The 16,432-nt window shown below is 41.0% G+C and overlaps 2 protein-coding genes across 4 annotated transcripts in view; one reads left to right on the top strand and one right to left on the bottom strand.

Moving 5' to 3' along the window:
* sm (heterogeneous nuclear ribonucleoprotein L) overlaps positions 1–16,432 on the top strand; it is a 406,278-nt gene that overhangs the window by 211,908 nt on the left and 177,938 nt on the right. The gene's annotated exons all lie outside the window — the stretch shown is intronic.
* Positions 2,358–4,702, bottom strand: LOC149499923 (uncharacterized). The gene has a single exon (XM_089737991.1). It carries the CDS (start codon positions 4,028–4,030, stop codon positions 3,194–3,196), a length of 837 nt encoding a protein of 278 aa, XP_089594117.1. The 5' UTR covers positions 4,031–4,702; the 3' UTR covers positions 2,358–3,193.

Here is a 16,432-nt window from a genome sequence, read left to right as displayed (position 1 = left end):
AATTTAAACTCTCGTTACTTAAAACTATCAATTACTTCAACACTAAATCGATTCGTTCTGCATCCTGTCGCTTCATTTGTTGGTTACACGTTCTATTAACGCTCGAAACAATTAGTCGTGCAAAAACTACATTCAGCCGGGGACAATGGGAGTGGGAGATAGCCTAAAATAAGTTGACGCGTGAAAATGAATCTTTCCGCCTCACACAATAAGAGCCCTTCCGTTTTGTGTTCAGTCAATACGATTCGTTGTTATTTACGGGCGATATTTTAACTCTGCCAAACTAACTGGACCGGAATGCTTCGTCTTTTGATCGGGGTGCATTCCAAGTTGGTAGATTGTAGCGGTTTCGATCGCGTTTTTTGAGCGGTTATCTGGTTTGACTTTCATTTGTCGGGGTCGGGCTATTTTGATCGATCGATGAACACCGACTGCACGCACGAAAAAGTGTCACGTTCCGCCTGACTCTGAGCGTGCTAACGAGAGCGCGGAACAAGCGATAGAGAGGCACGATGGATCTAAGCGTTGGCTTGTGACACATTTATCTCTCTTCTCGCGTGATGTCAGAACTAGCAGTTCGAATAGTTCTGCTACTGACGTTATCAAAACTCATCATAATCGGTTGCTCTTGGCAGAGCAGTCGTGGTCATGCGGAATTCTTGCTTACTAAAGCCTTGACAGATGTTTTCCATGGTTTGCGAACCGAGGCCCGGCGCACACACTCGTTAAGTAGGGTTTGAGTAAGGTCTTTCACCTGATCAGTCCAGCGCATGGGGATTCGTCCACGAGATCTCTTACCATTGACCCTACCCTGAACAACAAGTTTCTCGATAGAATTCAAAACTATCCGACCGTAAAGTAACTTTACAGACAAAAATTTTTTTGGCATTTTTCGCTGTGTTGAATTGTGATAATGGTCATTAGCATTCGCTTGATTAATTCCTAAAACTCGCTTAGGCTAAGTATAAAATCGCCATCGCTACGTTTTATGCTAACACCACAGCTACCGAAAGCATTCGAATTATTCAACGAAACAGTCCCGTCACCCGTGACAAGCTTGGTCACCGTAGCGGTCTCTTATTGTTCTCATTCGAACTAATGCGTTGTACATAGTTTTGTCACCATGCTCCGAGTTCAGTGTGGACTGTGTGTGTATGTATGGTTGCCAAGTATGTTGTTGTTGTTTTTTACGCGGCCTTTTTGTTGCTATTCACGTTTTGATTAATACGTTTTTGCTCAGAAATTCAAAGGTGTTAATTTTGTGATCATTCCCGCTTAAGTACAAACGCTACCCTCATATTGAGAAATATATTTTACCTTATTCTCTGTAAAGATTTGGCGATTTTTTTAAGTAAAACTTCTTTAGAAACATTGTGATTTCAAACTCGATGAAACGAAAAAATAAGTCCATAGAGACACAAACACATAAATGTATAGGATTCAGCCGGCGAGAGAATGAGATAGAACACATTAGACGTTCTCGGTCTCCTCTTTGTGCGACTCTTCGTAGCATCCCCACTATCGTCTACTAAACATTGTCCATATGTATGCTCCTGTGTAGTGGGATAGTCAGTATATATATATATTATTTATAAGTTTCACTTCCACCGTGTGTGACTTGATCACACAAACACTTTATTTTTTAAATGAAAACTTTTTCAAAGTTAAACCAATATTTTACTTTCTTACGAAGAAGGTTACGAGCCTTTATGCGCTTTAACTAAATTAATGCAGATCTTTGACTTTCCGCTAATATTCTTATCTCTTTGTTTCAGGTGAGTACCTACTAATTGTCAGTCGAAACCTACAAGTCATTACTCCGTAGGTAGAAAAGAAGATATTAAACAAAATCCGTGAGCGACTTACGCCATTGAGTTGGATCGGAGGGATTGTTTTATTGGGTGGTTAGGTTTAGTGACGGGTAAGTAATGTGAAGTAGCTATATTTATACTGCTCACCTCTAAACACGAGGTCGAGGTCTGATTTTCGAGTCTGTCTCCATACACCTCCGCCATAACAACAGGCCTGTAAGGCTATTCAATTTTGTGAGTCCGATTTTATTACCTTAATCGTTGAAGTTGTTCGAGAACAATCGATTTAAAGTGGCAGAGCACTTGAATGGAATCTGTATAGTCTCAGAACTCCATATGAATACATATCATGCACTTAGAGTTCATTTAACTTTAATCGGATAATGAAAACTAGACGTAATTTAAAAATAGTTTTGGTACTTTTATTTAATCTATCAACTTTTCAAACATTGTTCGTATTATTAACTCATAAATTAGCTTAGTACTGTATCAAATAACACATAGTTGTACGAAAAAAAAATCCAGAAATTGTTTTTAAATGTCTTTTTAATATAAATATTATAAAACCTAAAAGGTAATCTTATTAGTGAAAATTATTATCACGTGAATGATTTTCTTGGGGATGACATTGAAAATAAATGGATTTTTAATTATTAGTTGAATTATGGATGAATGAATGGTAAATTATATAATATGAAGTCGTCGTGGCCTAACGGATAAGACGTCCGGTGCATTCGTGTTGAAGCGATGCACCGGTGTTCGAATCCCGCAGGCGGGTACCAATTTTTCTAATGAAATACGTACTCCACAAATGTTCACGATTGACTTCCACGGTGAAGGAATAACATCGTGTAATAAAAATGAAACCCGCAAAATTATAATTTGCGTAATTACTGGTGGTAGGGCCTCTTGTGAGTCCGCACGGGTAGGTACCACCGCCCCGCCTATTTCTGCCGTGAAGCAGTAATGCGTTTCGGTTTGAAGGGTGGGGCAGCCGTTGTGACTATACTGAGACCTTAGAACTATATCTCAAGGTGTGTGGCGCATTTACGTTGTAGATGTCTATGGGCTCCAGTAACCACTTAACATCAGGTGGGCTGTGAGCTCGTCCACACAGCTAAGCAATAAAAAAAAAAAAAAAAAAAAATATTATAACTATGCACTGCACTAAAATTCGCATGTCAAATAATGACAAAGCATACACGCTGCTTTTAATTTATGTAATAACTCATTTTCACTATGCTTGGCGAATAAATGATTTCTTTCTTTCTTTCTTTCTTTCTTTCAAAATCTAGAATGAAAATTGTGGTTATAGCCATGAAATTGCTTCGTAACTTGCACAGTAGTCAACGATGTTGCAGAAGATATTATTTGAGGAAAAATTAAGAATTGCATGCCCCACCGTCCAACATTAAATCAGAACCGTTTAAATTAGGAAAAACATCGCTAGCAGCCAAACAAATCAATTTGGCAACCTCGTTTGGCTCCAATATTTGACCATTTGGCATCTCTTGTCCCCAAACTTCGTTAATCTTCTGCCTCAATTTGTTCTCCGAATTGGAATTGGCCAGTTTATTCGTCCTTGTTGACCCTGGACTGATCGTGTTGATTCTCACTCCATCGGGCACGAGTTCCGGTGCAGCGTGTTTGGTCAACGTTTCCAATGCTGATTTCGATATGATGTACGGTACTAATCCAGGCTTGAATCTTTTGCACATTGACGAACCTATGTTCACTATGTTCCCTTTTGTTTGGATCAGGTGCGGTAAAGCCAACAATGACAGATGGTAGGGTACTCGAAAATTTATGTTCATGATTTCGTCGAACGCGTTCATTGAACTGTCGTGGAGCGAGGATAGTATAATTTTTCCGGCACCGTTGACCAGTATATCGATTTTACCATACATTTCGATAGTTTTATCGATAACTCTTTCGCAGTTTCCATTTTCAGTTAAGTCTAGAGATAGCCATAGAGGGACTAAACGGTTTCTTGCAACGCACATTTGTGCTGTTTGTAAGAGTCTTGTTTCGTTCCTTCCGACTAATGTTAGCTTAGCCCCATATGTCGCAAATGCTACTGCGGTTTCGGCTCCTATACCAGAGCTAGCGCCTGTTATGATGGCCACTTTATCTGTGAAGTCTACTTTATCTAACATTTTAATAATTCTCTTTACTGTCCAATTGTTATGAAACAACTGTATTTGTACTATATAATGCATAAAACATTACACGCCTGGAGAGTTTGATTGTTTAAACGCCCTAATTCAACACGGTATAAACCGCGGAGCCCAACTCCGTAGCTCGCTAATGAGTTTCGAAGTAATAAATATATTATCATCCAAGGGAAAATCGTTGTCCGGGAATCCAAATGCGGTGACGACTTGCAAAATATGGCAAGAAGTTTATGTATCTGCATTTATGTCCAATAGTGACTTATAGTGGTCCAATGATAACAATATCTAAATCCAAGCACAAAAATCACTTCACTTTGTTGCCACTATTTAACTTAGATTCTTTCTTATATTTCATCGAAGCTTACATATGTGTTTTTTAAGTTTTGTGTTTGTTTTCACTTTTCATAACACGTTTCATTTCACACAAAAAAACTGTCGTTTTTCTTCTGAGCTACTTCAATCAGTTCACTTTTGATTTACGCGATCGATGTCGTCGGCTGTCCGTATCGCACTGATATTCACTTATCATTTATTTAAACAAAATCGTGTACGGTTCTACGTAATGTTTTAGTTTATTACGATCCATAATCGTTCCTAGTGTTTGTCTGTACAAGTAAGTGATTAGAAAGTGTCTTTGATTTGCCTTTGAAACGTAAATATGTCACGGTTTAGTTGTGCCATTTGTTTGTCTGTATCACTAAGTGTTTTTTTTTTGTATTGCTTTGATGGGTGAACGAGCTCACAGTCGACCTGGTGTTAAGTGGTTACTGGGGCCCATAGACATCTACAACGTAAATGCGCCACCCACCTGGAGATATAAGTTCTAAGATCTCAGTGGTTACAACGGCTGCCTCACCCTTCAAACCGAAACGCATTAATGCTGCTTCACGGCAGAAATAAGCAGGGCGGTGGTACCTACCCGTGCGGACTTATAATTTTGCGGGTTTGATTTTTTATACACGATGCTATTTCTTCACCGTGGAAGTCAATCGTGAACATTTGTTAAGTACGTATTTCAGATTAGAAGTGTCTTTTGATTTGCCTTTGAAACATAAATATGCCACGGTTTAACCGTATGTACATATGTGTCGAATAAATTACCAATTGCAGTTTAGAATATTAACAATGGATTGTATTCGATAGGACAAATATAATTAGCTCGGTTAACTGGAATAGCCTCTTAGGCTACCAGAGTATAGGTAGGGATTTTTTTTTAGCACGATTTAACGATGGGTTCACTAGTGGCCAATTTAAGTATTAATTATTCCCTTTCCATTTTACGTTTCAAAACGATACGATACTTTTAAATAGTAGTTGAAAATTTATGTTCAGTATTGGCGTTACAATGGTCACAATGAAGCTTGCTATAAAAGTACTGAAATGTGAGACTACAGCTCAGTTTGAGCTACAATCGTAGTTATTGCGCGTCATTACGGATCCTTCCGATCTATTAACGGTGCTTTTAGGTACCTCAAGCACCGGTCACCGTCCTCGTCGAACCCGTCACTTGCGACGAAGGGCTCGGCGAGCGAATTAACCCACAGATAGACACAGCCCAATGAGTTTCTCGCCGGATCTTCTCAGTGGGTCGCGTTTCCGATCCGGTGGTAGATTCTGCGAAGCACTGCTCTTGCTAGGGTCAGTGTCAGCAACACTTTCGGTTTGAGCCCCGTGAGCTCATGTTATAATAATAAATAACCTCTCAAAGCTATCACACAAAGCATAGGTAGAAAAAAAAGTGTTATTAAATTTGATTAGTGCCATATTAATTTCAGTCAAAGGCACGTATGTACGTACCTATGTTAATTGTTTTGTGGCCGCTTCCCACAGCGAAATCCTAAAAAGTAATCCCTTAGGACCCTAAAGTGTATGTGTCAATTGTTCAATTTTCTACATGTCTTGTCAATTTCGCGATCACTAATTGACTATTGAATATCTCTATCATCAACTATTGAATAGTTAACATTCTTAACGGTTTTGTTCGACGCGCGTTATTTTTGCTTTTAAACTGTCTTCTGAGGTACATTAAGGAATCATACAAAAGTAATGATGATTTTGGGTTTAATATAATGATAAACTAATGTTTCAAGTAATACTTTTTTTGTTATAAGCAAATACGCGATGCGATGCTAGTCTATTGTCATTGTTTGTATGAAGGCGGCTCGATACAGATAGCAACGTTTAATCGCAATCGTGGTGATAACGATATTTTGTTTTTATGAAATTTATTGTATCTTTAGTTTGTAACCTAAGGATTTTTGTCTATCAATAGATTGGTGAATCAGTGTTATAACAACATTTGATTTTTACAAATAACATTGTTTTTTTTTTTATTGCTTTAATGGGTGGACGAGCTCACAGCCCACCTGGTGTTAAATGGTTACTGGAGCCCTTAGATATCTACAACGTAAATACCGCCATCCACGTTGAGATGTGAGTTCTAAGGTCGCAGTATAGTTATTGTTAGTGGTAGGTTATAGTTAATGGTAGGACCTCTTGTGAGCCCGCACAGCTATGTACCACCACCCTGCCTATTTCTGCCGCGAAGCAGTTATGCGTTTCGGTTTGAAGGGTGGCGCAGCCGTTGTAATTATACTGAGACCTTAGAACTTATATCTCAAGGTAGGTGGTGGTATTTACGTTGTAAATGTCTATGGGCTCTAGTAACCACTTGACACCAGGTGGGCTGGAGCTCTTCCACCCAACTAAGCAATAAAAAAAACCGGCTACCCCACCTACTACTAGTCCTACCACTAGTAATAAAAGTCAAGAACAAAAATAGAAAAACAATGATTCTGTTCTAGAGATGCATTTCAAGAAATGCATTTTAAAATTCAAAACACACCCCGTTGTACGTGTGACCGATTCGAAAACAAAGAGTTAGACGTGTGCATTTTTCATTAAAAAAATCCCAGAACACCCCAGCGCTCTGTACGTAACGCTTGTGAGCCGAGACGTGTGATTCGGAAAATTAAAAATTTCGGCCCCTCCCTCGTGTATATTGCAGATGTTGCGTTATTCTTCTTGGAAGTGTTTTCGTTTGGTCGTTATTGTTTAGCATCGAATACACACACGTACGTAAAATTGGAAAAGGCAAAAGGTTGTGTAGCGACTTCTAGCTTAGCGAGCGGACAAAATCTTCAATGGCGTTAATAAATAATATACGATTATATTTGAGGTTTTATCACTTAGACCAGGGGTACCCAAACTTATTTTGTCTACTGCCCACTTTGAGAATAAACTACTCTTTAGCGCTCCCATTTTTTCACCTACTTACAACCATTATAGCGAGAACTCAGTCGGTGTCCTAAGAGTCCTAGATGAAATTACAAACTCGCCTCCCAAGCCTCTACACAACGCCCCAATTTTTTTTCTGGGTCTCTTACCGCCCCGCCTTTAGGCCTGCAGCGCCCACAAGGGGGCGTTATCGCCCACTTTGAGAAAAGCTGACTCAGACGAAGAACGGCTCTGTCTTCGTCCTTGGTATTATCGAGCTGGTGTGATAGAGATCCCGGAAAGGGACCGTCAGTATCTTTATCATATCTCGGAATAGCCAGTCAACTAATCAAGTTTGACTCATTCAATTCCATAAAGCGGCACGACACGAGAATCCTCTCATTGTGGTCGCCGGGTACTACATAGCCGATCCCGTGGACCAAATGGTAAACAGTCGACGTCGCCCAAGACACGTCATTTCGGATCCTCCCGATCATCGTTCTCGTCGAACTCGTCGCTTGCGACGAAGGGCTCGGCGACTAGATTAACCCACAGACACAGCCGACTGAGTTTCTCGCCGGATCTTAGTGGGACGCGTTCCGATCCGGTGGTAGATTCTGCGAAGCACTGCTCTTGCTAGGGTTCGTGTTAGCAACGTCGTCAGGTTTAAGCCCCGTGAGCTCACCTACTAGTTCGGCGAATCTAGAGTAACCCCTCGAGGTTACCCCTAGAATAGGTAGGAAAAAAACAGACATTCAATTTGTACACAAATATAATTCAATACAACGGCCGACATATTATGTACATTTATTTATTGCATCTTTACCTCGCGCGAAAGCTCTTAAGACTAAATTCATTAAAAACTTAATGACTGTGAAAATAATTTTAACCGGGTAAAACCCGGTTTCGTTAGTTAAGAACCGCAAACTCCATAAATAAGGTCGGCCGAGTTTCGGTTTAGCTCCGGCGATCGGGCCGGGCCGGGCCGGTTCCGAACCGCATCGTCCGAGACCTCAGCTTTGTTCAGCGTGTTTACGTTTATAACTCGTATTTCAGTTACGATTGCTTATTGAGAATCGAGCTCACGACCATGTGGTGTGAAGCGGTCAATGGAGTCCATAGATAGATATCACACCGCGAATTCTACTTACTGCTCATCGACCGAAGTCTCAATTTACATTTATTATTGCTTAGATGGGTGGATGAGCTTACAGGCTACTGGAGCCCATAGACATCTACAACGTAAATGCGCCACCCACGTTGAGATATAAGTTCTAAGGTCTCAAGTTATAACGGCTGCCCCACCCTTCAAGCCGAAACGCATTACTGCTTCACGGCAGAAATAGGCGGGATGGTGGTGCGGACTCACAAGAGGTCCTACAAGCAGTAATTACGCAAATTATAATTTTTGTGGGTTCGATTTTTATTACACGATGTTATTCCTTCACCGTGGAAGTCAATCGTGAACATTTGTCAAGTACGTATTTCATTAGAAAAATTGGTACCCGCCTGCGGGATTCGAACACCGGTGCATCGCTAGATACGAATGCACCGGACGGACGTCTTATCCTTTAGGCCACGACGGCTTCGACGTCCTCAGAATAAAGAGTCCGAATTAAAATCTTTTTGTATTTAAATTACTTTTGTCAAGCGGACGACCCATCTGTTAATAATTTTATCATAGAACCTAGTATCTACCAAACGACCAATTATCAGACGCGTCTTGCGTCTTCAGCCCACGGTATTCTAACAGAAGTAAGCTTAAAAGCTGCCTTACGTGTTTGCAATGTTAAATTGGCTCCTCAGTCGAGAGCAACACGGAAGCTACTAATAGCGACGTTTAAATTCTCTTTGTGTGCCATGGACGTTATATTTTTTATTACTGTTGCCACAAAGCGGAAACCACACCGGCGGCTAGCCTTTGGGCTAACGTGAGCTTTGCCTATGCCGGACTGATGTATGGATTTCGGATCACAAATCCGATCTCTTGTGGACGAATACGTAATGTTTCTGTGTCGTGGGTTGCTTTATCAATTCGTTTTCGCACGGATAAGAACAGGATTAAATAAATATAATTGACACTCGGATATTTTTTTATTGCGGTGGACGAGCTCACAGCCCACTTGGTGTTAAGTGGTTACTGGAGCCCATAGACATCTACAACGTAAATGCCCCACCCACCTTGAGATATAAGTTTTAAGGTCTCAGTACATACAACAACTGCCCCTCCTTCACAGCCCATTACTGCTTCACGGCTAAAATAGGCAGGGTGGTAGTTCCTAACCGTGCGGACTCACAAGACATCCTACCACTGCTAATAATATATTACATTTGAATATTTTTAAAGTAAATATATTTGTTTTTATATAACGTCCATATGCTAACGGGAAAGTGGAAGCTTTTTAAATTCTCTAGCCTCCTTGCCTCTCGTCACGGACTAAAATTCGGCTTTTAGCGTTGTTCCGGTCGAAAAGCCGCGATACGGTGAGCAACAATGACGCTTAAGAAATAACAATAAGTAAATTTATATCGAAACAAATCATTGCCCACTGAGCTTCTCGCCGGATCTTCTCAGTGGGCCGAATGGTAAACAGTCGACGTCGCCCTTAACACGTCATTGCGGATCCTCTCGATCCATTAACGGTCTTTTAGGTACCACAAGCACCGGTCACCGTCCTCGTCGAACCTATCGCTTGCGACGAAGGGCTCGACAAGTGAACTAACCCATAGACACAGCCCACTGAGTTTCTCGCCGGATCTTGTCAGTGGGTCGCGTTTCTGATCCGGTGGTAGACTCTGCGAAGCACTGCTCTTGCTAGGGCTAGTATTAGCAACACACCCGGATTGAGTGAGCTCACCTACACGTCAAGGAGAAGCTAATATAGCCTCTCAAGGCTATCAGCGTAGGTAGGAAAAAAAAGAAGTTAATATCTTCATTTGGTATGAGACATTCTGTTCTGCTGCTTACTATTTATAGAGCAGGACCAAAGCTGTTGAGGCCTCGACATTGTGGCGGGTAGCGTTGTTTTGACACATGTCATTACTTGATTTTCCCTTGTATGACGGAGGGTCTGGAACTTGGGAATTTTCAAATCAGTCGGAAAATTAATTTTAATCTGACGAAATTCATTCTGAACAATAAAAAAATGTGTGTGTAAATATGTGTGTCGTTGAAACGCGATAAAAGTGAACAATTTTAAAGTATGCTCTCTCATATGTTTTTTTTGTTTTAATAAAGTTAGTTTTCTTACGCCCGACGTGAGCCTATTAATGCGCATACTTTTATCGCATAACAAAAAAAAAAACATTAATTAATTGATCGTTCTCAAGCTATTCAATACTTACTTAATTAAATTAATTAGTATTCAGCTTAACGAACATCGTATAATGTGGTTTTTCATTACAGGAACTTGAACTGCTGTAAATTGTGGTTTTTGTGGCCATTGGGATTGGATGTTTTGCGTCGAAGCTAATTAACTTGTTTCATATAATTGTAAATAAATAGATATGCTTTAACAAAAAACGACTTCAAATAGAAAAAAAATGATATTCCAAAACAAATATATATACACTAAAAACAATAATCATCGAAATCGGTTGCCGTGATATTGCGTTATTGAGTTATTCATCTATTTGTCGCACGTACTTAATGCAAATTTAAGACTTATATGGTTTTTTTATGGATACCATTATCAGAACTGGACTAATGGATAAAATTGAACTGACTGGATAAAATTGAATTGGGACACGGGAAGCGTTTGCTTTCTAATAAAAAAAGAATCATCAAAATCGATTCACCCAGTCAAAAGTTATGAGGTAACAAACGTAAAAAAAGCATACAGTCGAATTGAGAACCTCCTCGTCCTCCTCGAGTACGTATTTCATTAGAAAAATTGGTTCCCGCCTGGGATTCGAACACCGGTGCATCGCTCAACACGAATGCACCGGACGTGTTATCAATCCTATGGGCCATGATGACTTCTATAACCTATAATATAGAACCTTTGTAAGCATTCGAACATACGGCGCGCCTGTTACTGTTTACTGAATTTACTTTTGCTTACTGTCACTCATGGACCTCCGCAATGTGAGGGGCACAGTAAGTCGCTGTCTATAGCTCAGCACTCTCTGCAAAGCTCATTTGAGGCAGGATATGTCATAACGCTCGGGAGACACCGTGGAGGGACGTTCATTCCAGACGAGAGGGTACTTGGCAAAAAATGTCTCTGCAACCGCATTGTTTATAACGAGTATCAGGTAGCACGAACAAACATTGCTCCGCGGTGGCGAGAGGCGGTTTAGTAAAAAATGTAAAAGACGGAGAGGTCTTTTGAGCTATTCCTTGGAGATCTAAATTCGGCAAAATACTTGCTAAATTACGATGGCACGTAACACGAAGTATGTTCCCAACTGCAGTCAGTGTACACTTGACGACTAGTTGAGCGAATTTAAGCAGCTTGTTCACTTTGAAAAGTATTTTGAGGCCCCAAAAAGTTCGAACACCTAATGTTACGCCGGTAAATAGTAACGCCATCTATCGCTGAATTGTCGAACGAATATAAAAGGATCTTGTAGCACCCAGAATGCTCGGGAATTACAACGCCATCTTTTGACAAATAACGGAAACGTTTACTAGAGATGTGTGGAATATTCTCGATAATTCTAGGGATGAAGTATCGGCTATAAAAGCGATGGCACGCAATCATTCAGTAATCGGAACTACCCGAAACGAAGCCGAAGAAGCGAATTGAGAATTTTAGAGTGTTTGTGATAAATAGAGTTTTAAATTGTACTTTGATGGAACATTTATTTATCCCCGAACCCCAGCGCGTAACAATACTCTCTAATAACCAGTTTGATAATTTGTTATCAAATATTATTAATGCTAATAACTTTGCACGGTAATCGGTTATCTTCAGCACTATCGTTATTTATTTAACGTATCGAGATTAGTTAACTTGGAAGTTAACTTCGTGGAACTCGCTAAGTAACTCGATCTGTAATCAAAACGTAATTAAAACTTATTCGGCTTGTAATCAAAGTTTCACATGCTCGTGTTATTAACGGAAGCGTTTAACAATGGCGCTAATGTTGGAATTTTGTGCTTTGTTTAGAAATTTTACGTAATTAATTTTGTTTCTTTGTTTATAATATGTATATCGTACTAGCTGCGTTTACGGAGTTTATCGAAACCTGTGACAGCTCATCCGAGATAGCGTCAGACGGGCTGTAAGCTCTTATCCTGTAAATGGATACACAAGACCGTTTTATTTTTTCACCTTGAGATAAGTTCTAAGGTCTCAGTATACTTACAACGGCTGCCCCGCTCTTCAAACCGAAACGCATTACTGCATCGCGGCAGAAATAGGCAGGGCGGTGGTACTCACCCCCGCGGACTCACAAGAGGTCCTACCACCAGTATACTTGTGATACTGAGACCTTAGAACTCATATCAGAAGGTGGGTGGCGCATTTACGTTGTAGATGTCTATGGACTCCAGTAACTACTGTTGTGTTGTGTGGTGTTAACTGCTGCACTACCGAGTCAATCATGGTACTCGTAATAGTAGTAATAATAGTCTTATTGCTGTTCTTTTAGATTATAATAAAAAAAAAACTTTTCAAAAAATAAATATTACAATATAGGCAGCCCTAATTAAAACTAATTGAATTTTGTACCGTTGATTTATGTTCTTGAAATATTTAATGGACTTTATCATAATGGATCTGTACGGTTTAACGTTTGTCTTTTAGGGTTGACTCTTAAACAGTTTAATTAAAGTTGAATAATCGCTAATAAGAAAATCAGAATTAAGTGCGCGCAATCATGATCGGCCTACAGTTGTTGTATTTTAAGAAAAACTAAACCGATTGGTTGTATATTTAAATGTAATTTTTATGGTGTTTTTGTCGTGTCGTTAGACGCTTTAGAGGCTGCAACAACAGCTGTAGCCATGCACTTTAAACTTACGTCTCAGGGTTGTCACTCAAGTCGTGTTTTCAAAGTTGTGTTACCACTTCAGGGGAGTAGATTAGTGCGGTAGGGCCCTAAAACTCCTTGGGTCCGCGGTTTGCTCCCTACTCCTTGCAGATCGTCAAGTCCCACATACCCCGAGCGCTCCCAGGCGCGGGGACCTCGTAGGAGGTTCAGCCCCCGGCTCGAAGAAAAAAAGTTAGTTCTTGTCTTATTGGCCGATCAATACAATTGTGACCAAAACTAACTTTTTTTCCTACCTATGCTGATAGCCTTGAAAGGCTACTTCAGCTTCGCCCTAACATGTAGGTGAGCTCACGGGGCTCAAACCGGGAGTATTGCTAACACTGGCCCTAGCAAGAGCAGTGCCTCGCAGAATCTACCACCGGATCGGAAACGCGACCCACTGTGAAGATCCGGCGAGAAACTCAGTGGGCTGTGTCTATGGGATAACTAACGATCATTGTAGTTAGTTACAAATTTCGTATTGACTGTAAGCCCTATTCGTCTACCGCTTTTGTTATAAGAGGGCGGACCGTTAAATGACCGGAAGCAGGCGGAAACGTTTTAACGTGTTAACTGCGAGACGGAAATTTGTAGGGCACTATTGTGTTTGTTTGTTTTAATGGGTTGACCGGACTACAGTGACTAGGTGTGTGACGAGGCTGACTAGATAAGTAACGGTTAGGTCGATGGGAGAAATATACGTGTCTCGAAGTGCTGGCTGTCTTCGGCATCCTTTCTGTAGGACGATTCCAATGCAGCACTGACTGACTCAGTGGGGCAGTAATTGATGACACCCCGACTGCTGGGCCAAAGGTCGTGGAATCGGTTCCCACATCGGGTAAACATTCGCGTGATGAACAGTTTTGTTTGCGGAGTTGAGTTTCATTAAGACTGAATAGTTTATTGCGATATTTTTGCCAACAGCCTATTCCCGGAGCCCATAGACGTTTCAAACGTAAATACCGCCACCTACCTTGAGATATAAGTTCTAAGTTCTCAGTATAGTTACAACGGCTGCCCCACCCTTCAAACCGAAACGCATTACTGCCACACGGCAGAAATAGGCAGATTGGTGGTGGTACCTACCCGTGCGGATTCACAAGAGGTTCTACCAGTAAAAAACTACAGGGTTTGATTACAAAACATTCGTAAGCCATTTACGTGCTATATTTAAATTTCAATCGCCACAATAGATCCAAAAGTCCACACAGGAAAATTATTAGTATCAAATGGATATTTTTTTTTTATTGCTCGTACAAAAGTTGAGGAAAAACGACCTAATAAGTGACTAGAGACGTGTAATTACGTACTGAATTTAAGCCACCGGCTTAGAAAAAAATATATATAATCTTTCAGAAAAAAATGCAGAGAGGTTTTCCGTCACAGGGCTGGCGTCTCGCGACTGTAGCACACGTCCCTTTGATCTCACCGCCTTTGTTTTCGAGACGTGTATTTACACACTCGCGGTTTTCCCTCATTGGTTTTTACTTGAAGCTTTTTTTTGTATGACTTCACAATATGTACACATGGCACGGTTATTGTTTTTTTTTCCTACCTAAGCTGATAGATAGCCTTGAGAGGCTATATCAGGGTCGCCTTAACTAGTAGGTGAGCTCACGGGGCTTAAACCTGATGACGTTGCTAACACGAACGCTAGCAAGAGCCGTGCTTCGCAGAATCTACCACCAGATCGGAAACGCGACCCACTGAGAAGATCCGGCGAGAAACTCAGTGGGCTGTGTCTGTGGGTTCATTCGCTCGTCGAGCCCTTCGTCGCAAGCGACGGGTTCGGCGAGGACGGTGACCGGTGCTTGAGGTACCTAAAAGCACCGTTAATGGATCGGGAGCGACGTGTTTTGGGCGACGTCGACTGTTTACCATTCGGTCTACAGGATCGGGTGTGGATGGTCATCGTTAACCGTCAAGCGGACCGTACACACGTCATCCTGCAAAAGCATTAAAACTAATAATAATTTTGCACGGTGTAACTTTATCAGCTCGCACGATACTGTATGAGTTGTATCTATGTCGCCTTGATTCGTTTAGGTCTGTCGCTTCAATGTGCTATATGCGTAGAATGTGATGCGCGGCTATGTGAGTCCTAGACCATACTGCCGCGTGACTTATTGTTTGAGGTTTGTGTTGAGGCCAGACAATTAATTGGATTACGCATCGAAACATTTTCGGGTATTCAGATGACATTGGCCTGCGGAACAACCGTGGTTACAATACGTTAGTATCTGGTAATAATTAAAAACCTGTTGGGCTAAAAACCCGTAAGCTCGTATAGAGTTCTGTAATATATTATTATATAATAGTATCATTATTTTGTTTTTTTTGGAACGATGTTCCTTATGGGACGATGCGGAGGGGTACCCTAACCGGGAAAAAACGTCCGTAACGTAAGATTTTTACTAGTAATGCACACACAGTACGACCTAACTTTGTAAAAACGTACAAAAAATAACTTTTTTTTATTATATTTTTTTTATAAATCATTGTGAATAAAATAAAGTTGATAACTTTGTAAAGTAGTTTTTTTTTAATTTTTACCAATAAAAAAATCATAATAAAAAATGTATACCCGATTAATTATTTTCTTTGTACCTCGAATAGAACTTAAAACTAATATTTTTATAATAAGGAACTTCGCTCCTATTCGGTGTCTCACGATACCACACAACTTTTTGATTGCTTAGGTGGACGAGCTCGTGGCCCACCTGATGTTAAGTGGTTACCAGATTCTATAGACATCTACAACGTAAATACCGCCATCCACCTTGAGATTATAGTTCTAAGGTCTCAGTTTTTTTTTACAGTACAACGGCTGCCCCACTCTTCAAACTGAAAGGCATTACTGCTTCACGGCAGAAATAGGCAGGGTGGTGGTACCTATCCGTGTGTAATCACAAGACGTACTTTTTTTTTTTTTTCGTGCCGGGGCCGATCCTCGTACGAGGTCCCCGCGCCTAGGGGGCGCGCGGGGTATGTGAGACTCAACGATCTCCAGGTGTTGAGAGCAGATCGCGGGCCCAAGGATTTTAGGGCCCACCCACTAAACGACTCCCCTGCACTCTTACACCCGACGTCCGATCTCCGTCCGGGGTCAGAACCCGGTCAGAACCCGGTCAGAGTAGGGGGGTTCCCGCGGTCAACACTACAACCAGACACGCGGCGCCACCGCCGACCGGGTTGCGCTTCCACAGTATGTTCGGTGACGACAGCGACGACGAAAATGCGGACCGCATCGCA

This window comes from Bombyx mandarina, chromosome 24, assembly GCF_030267445.1.
Source record: "Bombyx mandarina strain Sakado chromosome 24, ASM3026744v2".
NCBI lineage: Eukaryota > Metazoa > Arthropoda > Insecta > Lepidoptera > Bombycidae > Bombyx > Bombyx mandarina.
Note: the sequence above shows the minus strand (reverse complement) of the source record. Positions and strands in the feature narration are given on the sequence as shown.

Bases quoted from the DNA above. Each gene is read 5' to 3' on its own strand.
- LOC149499923 (XM_089737991.1), bottom strand. From the start codon at position 4,030: ATGCATTATATAGTACAAATACAGTTGTTTCATAACAATTGGACAGTA.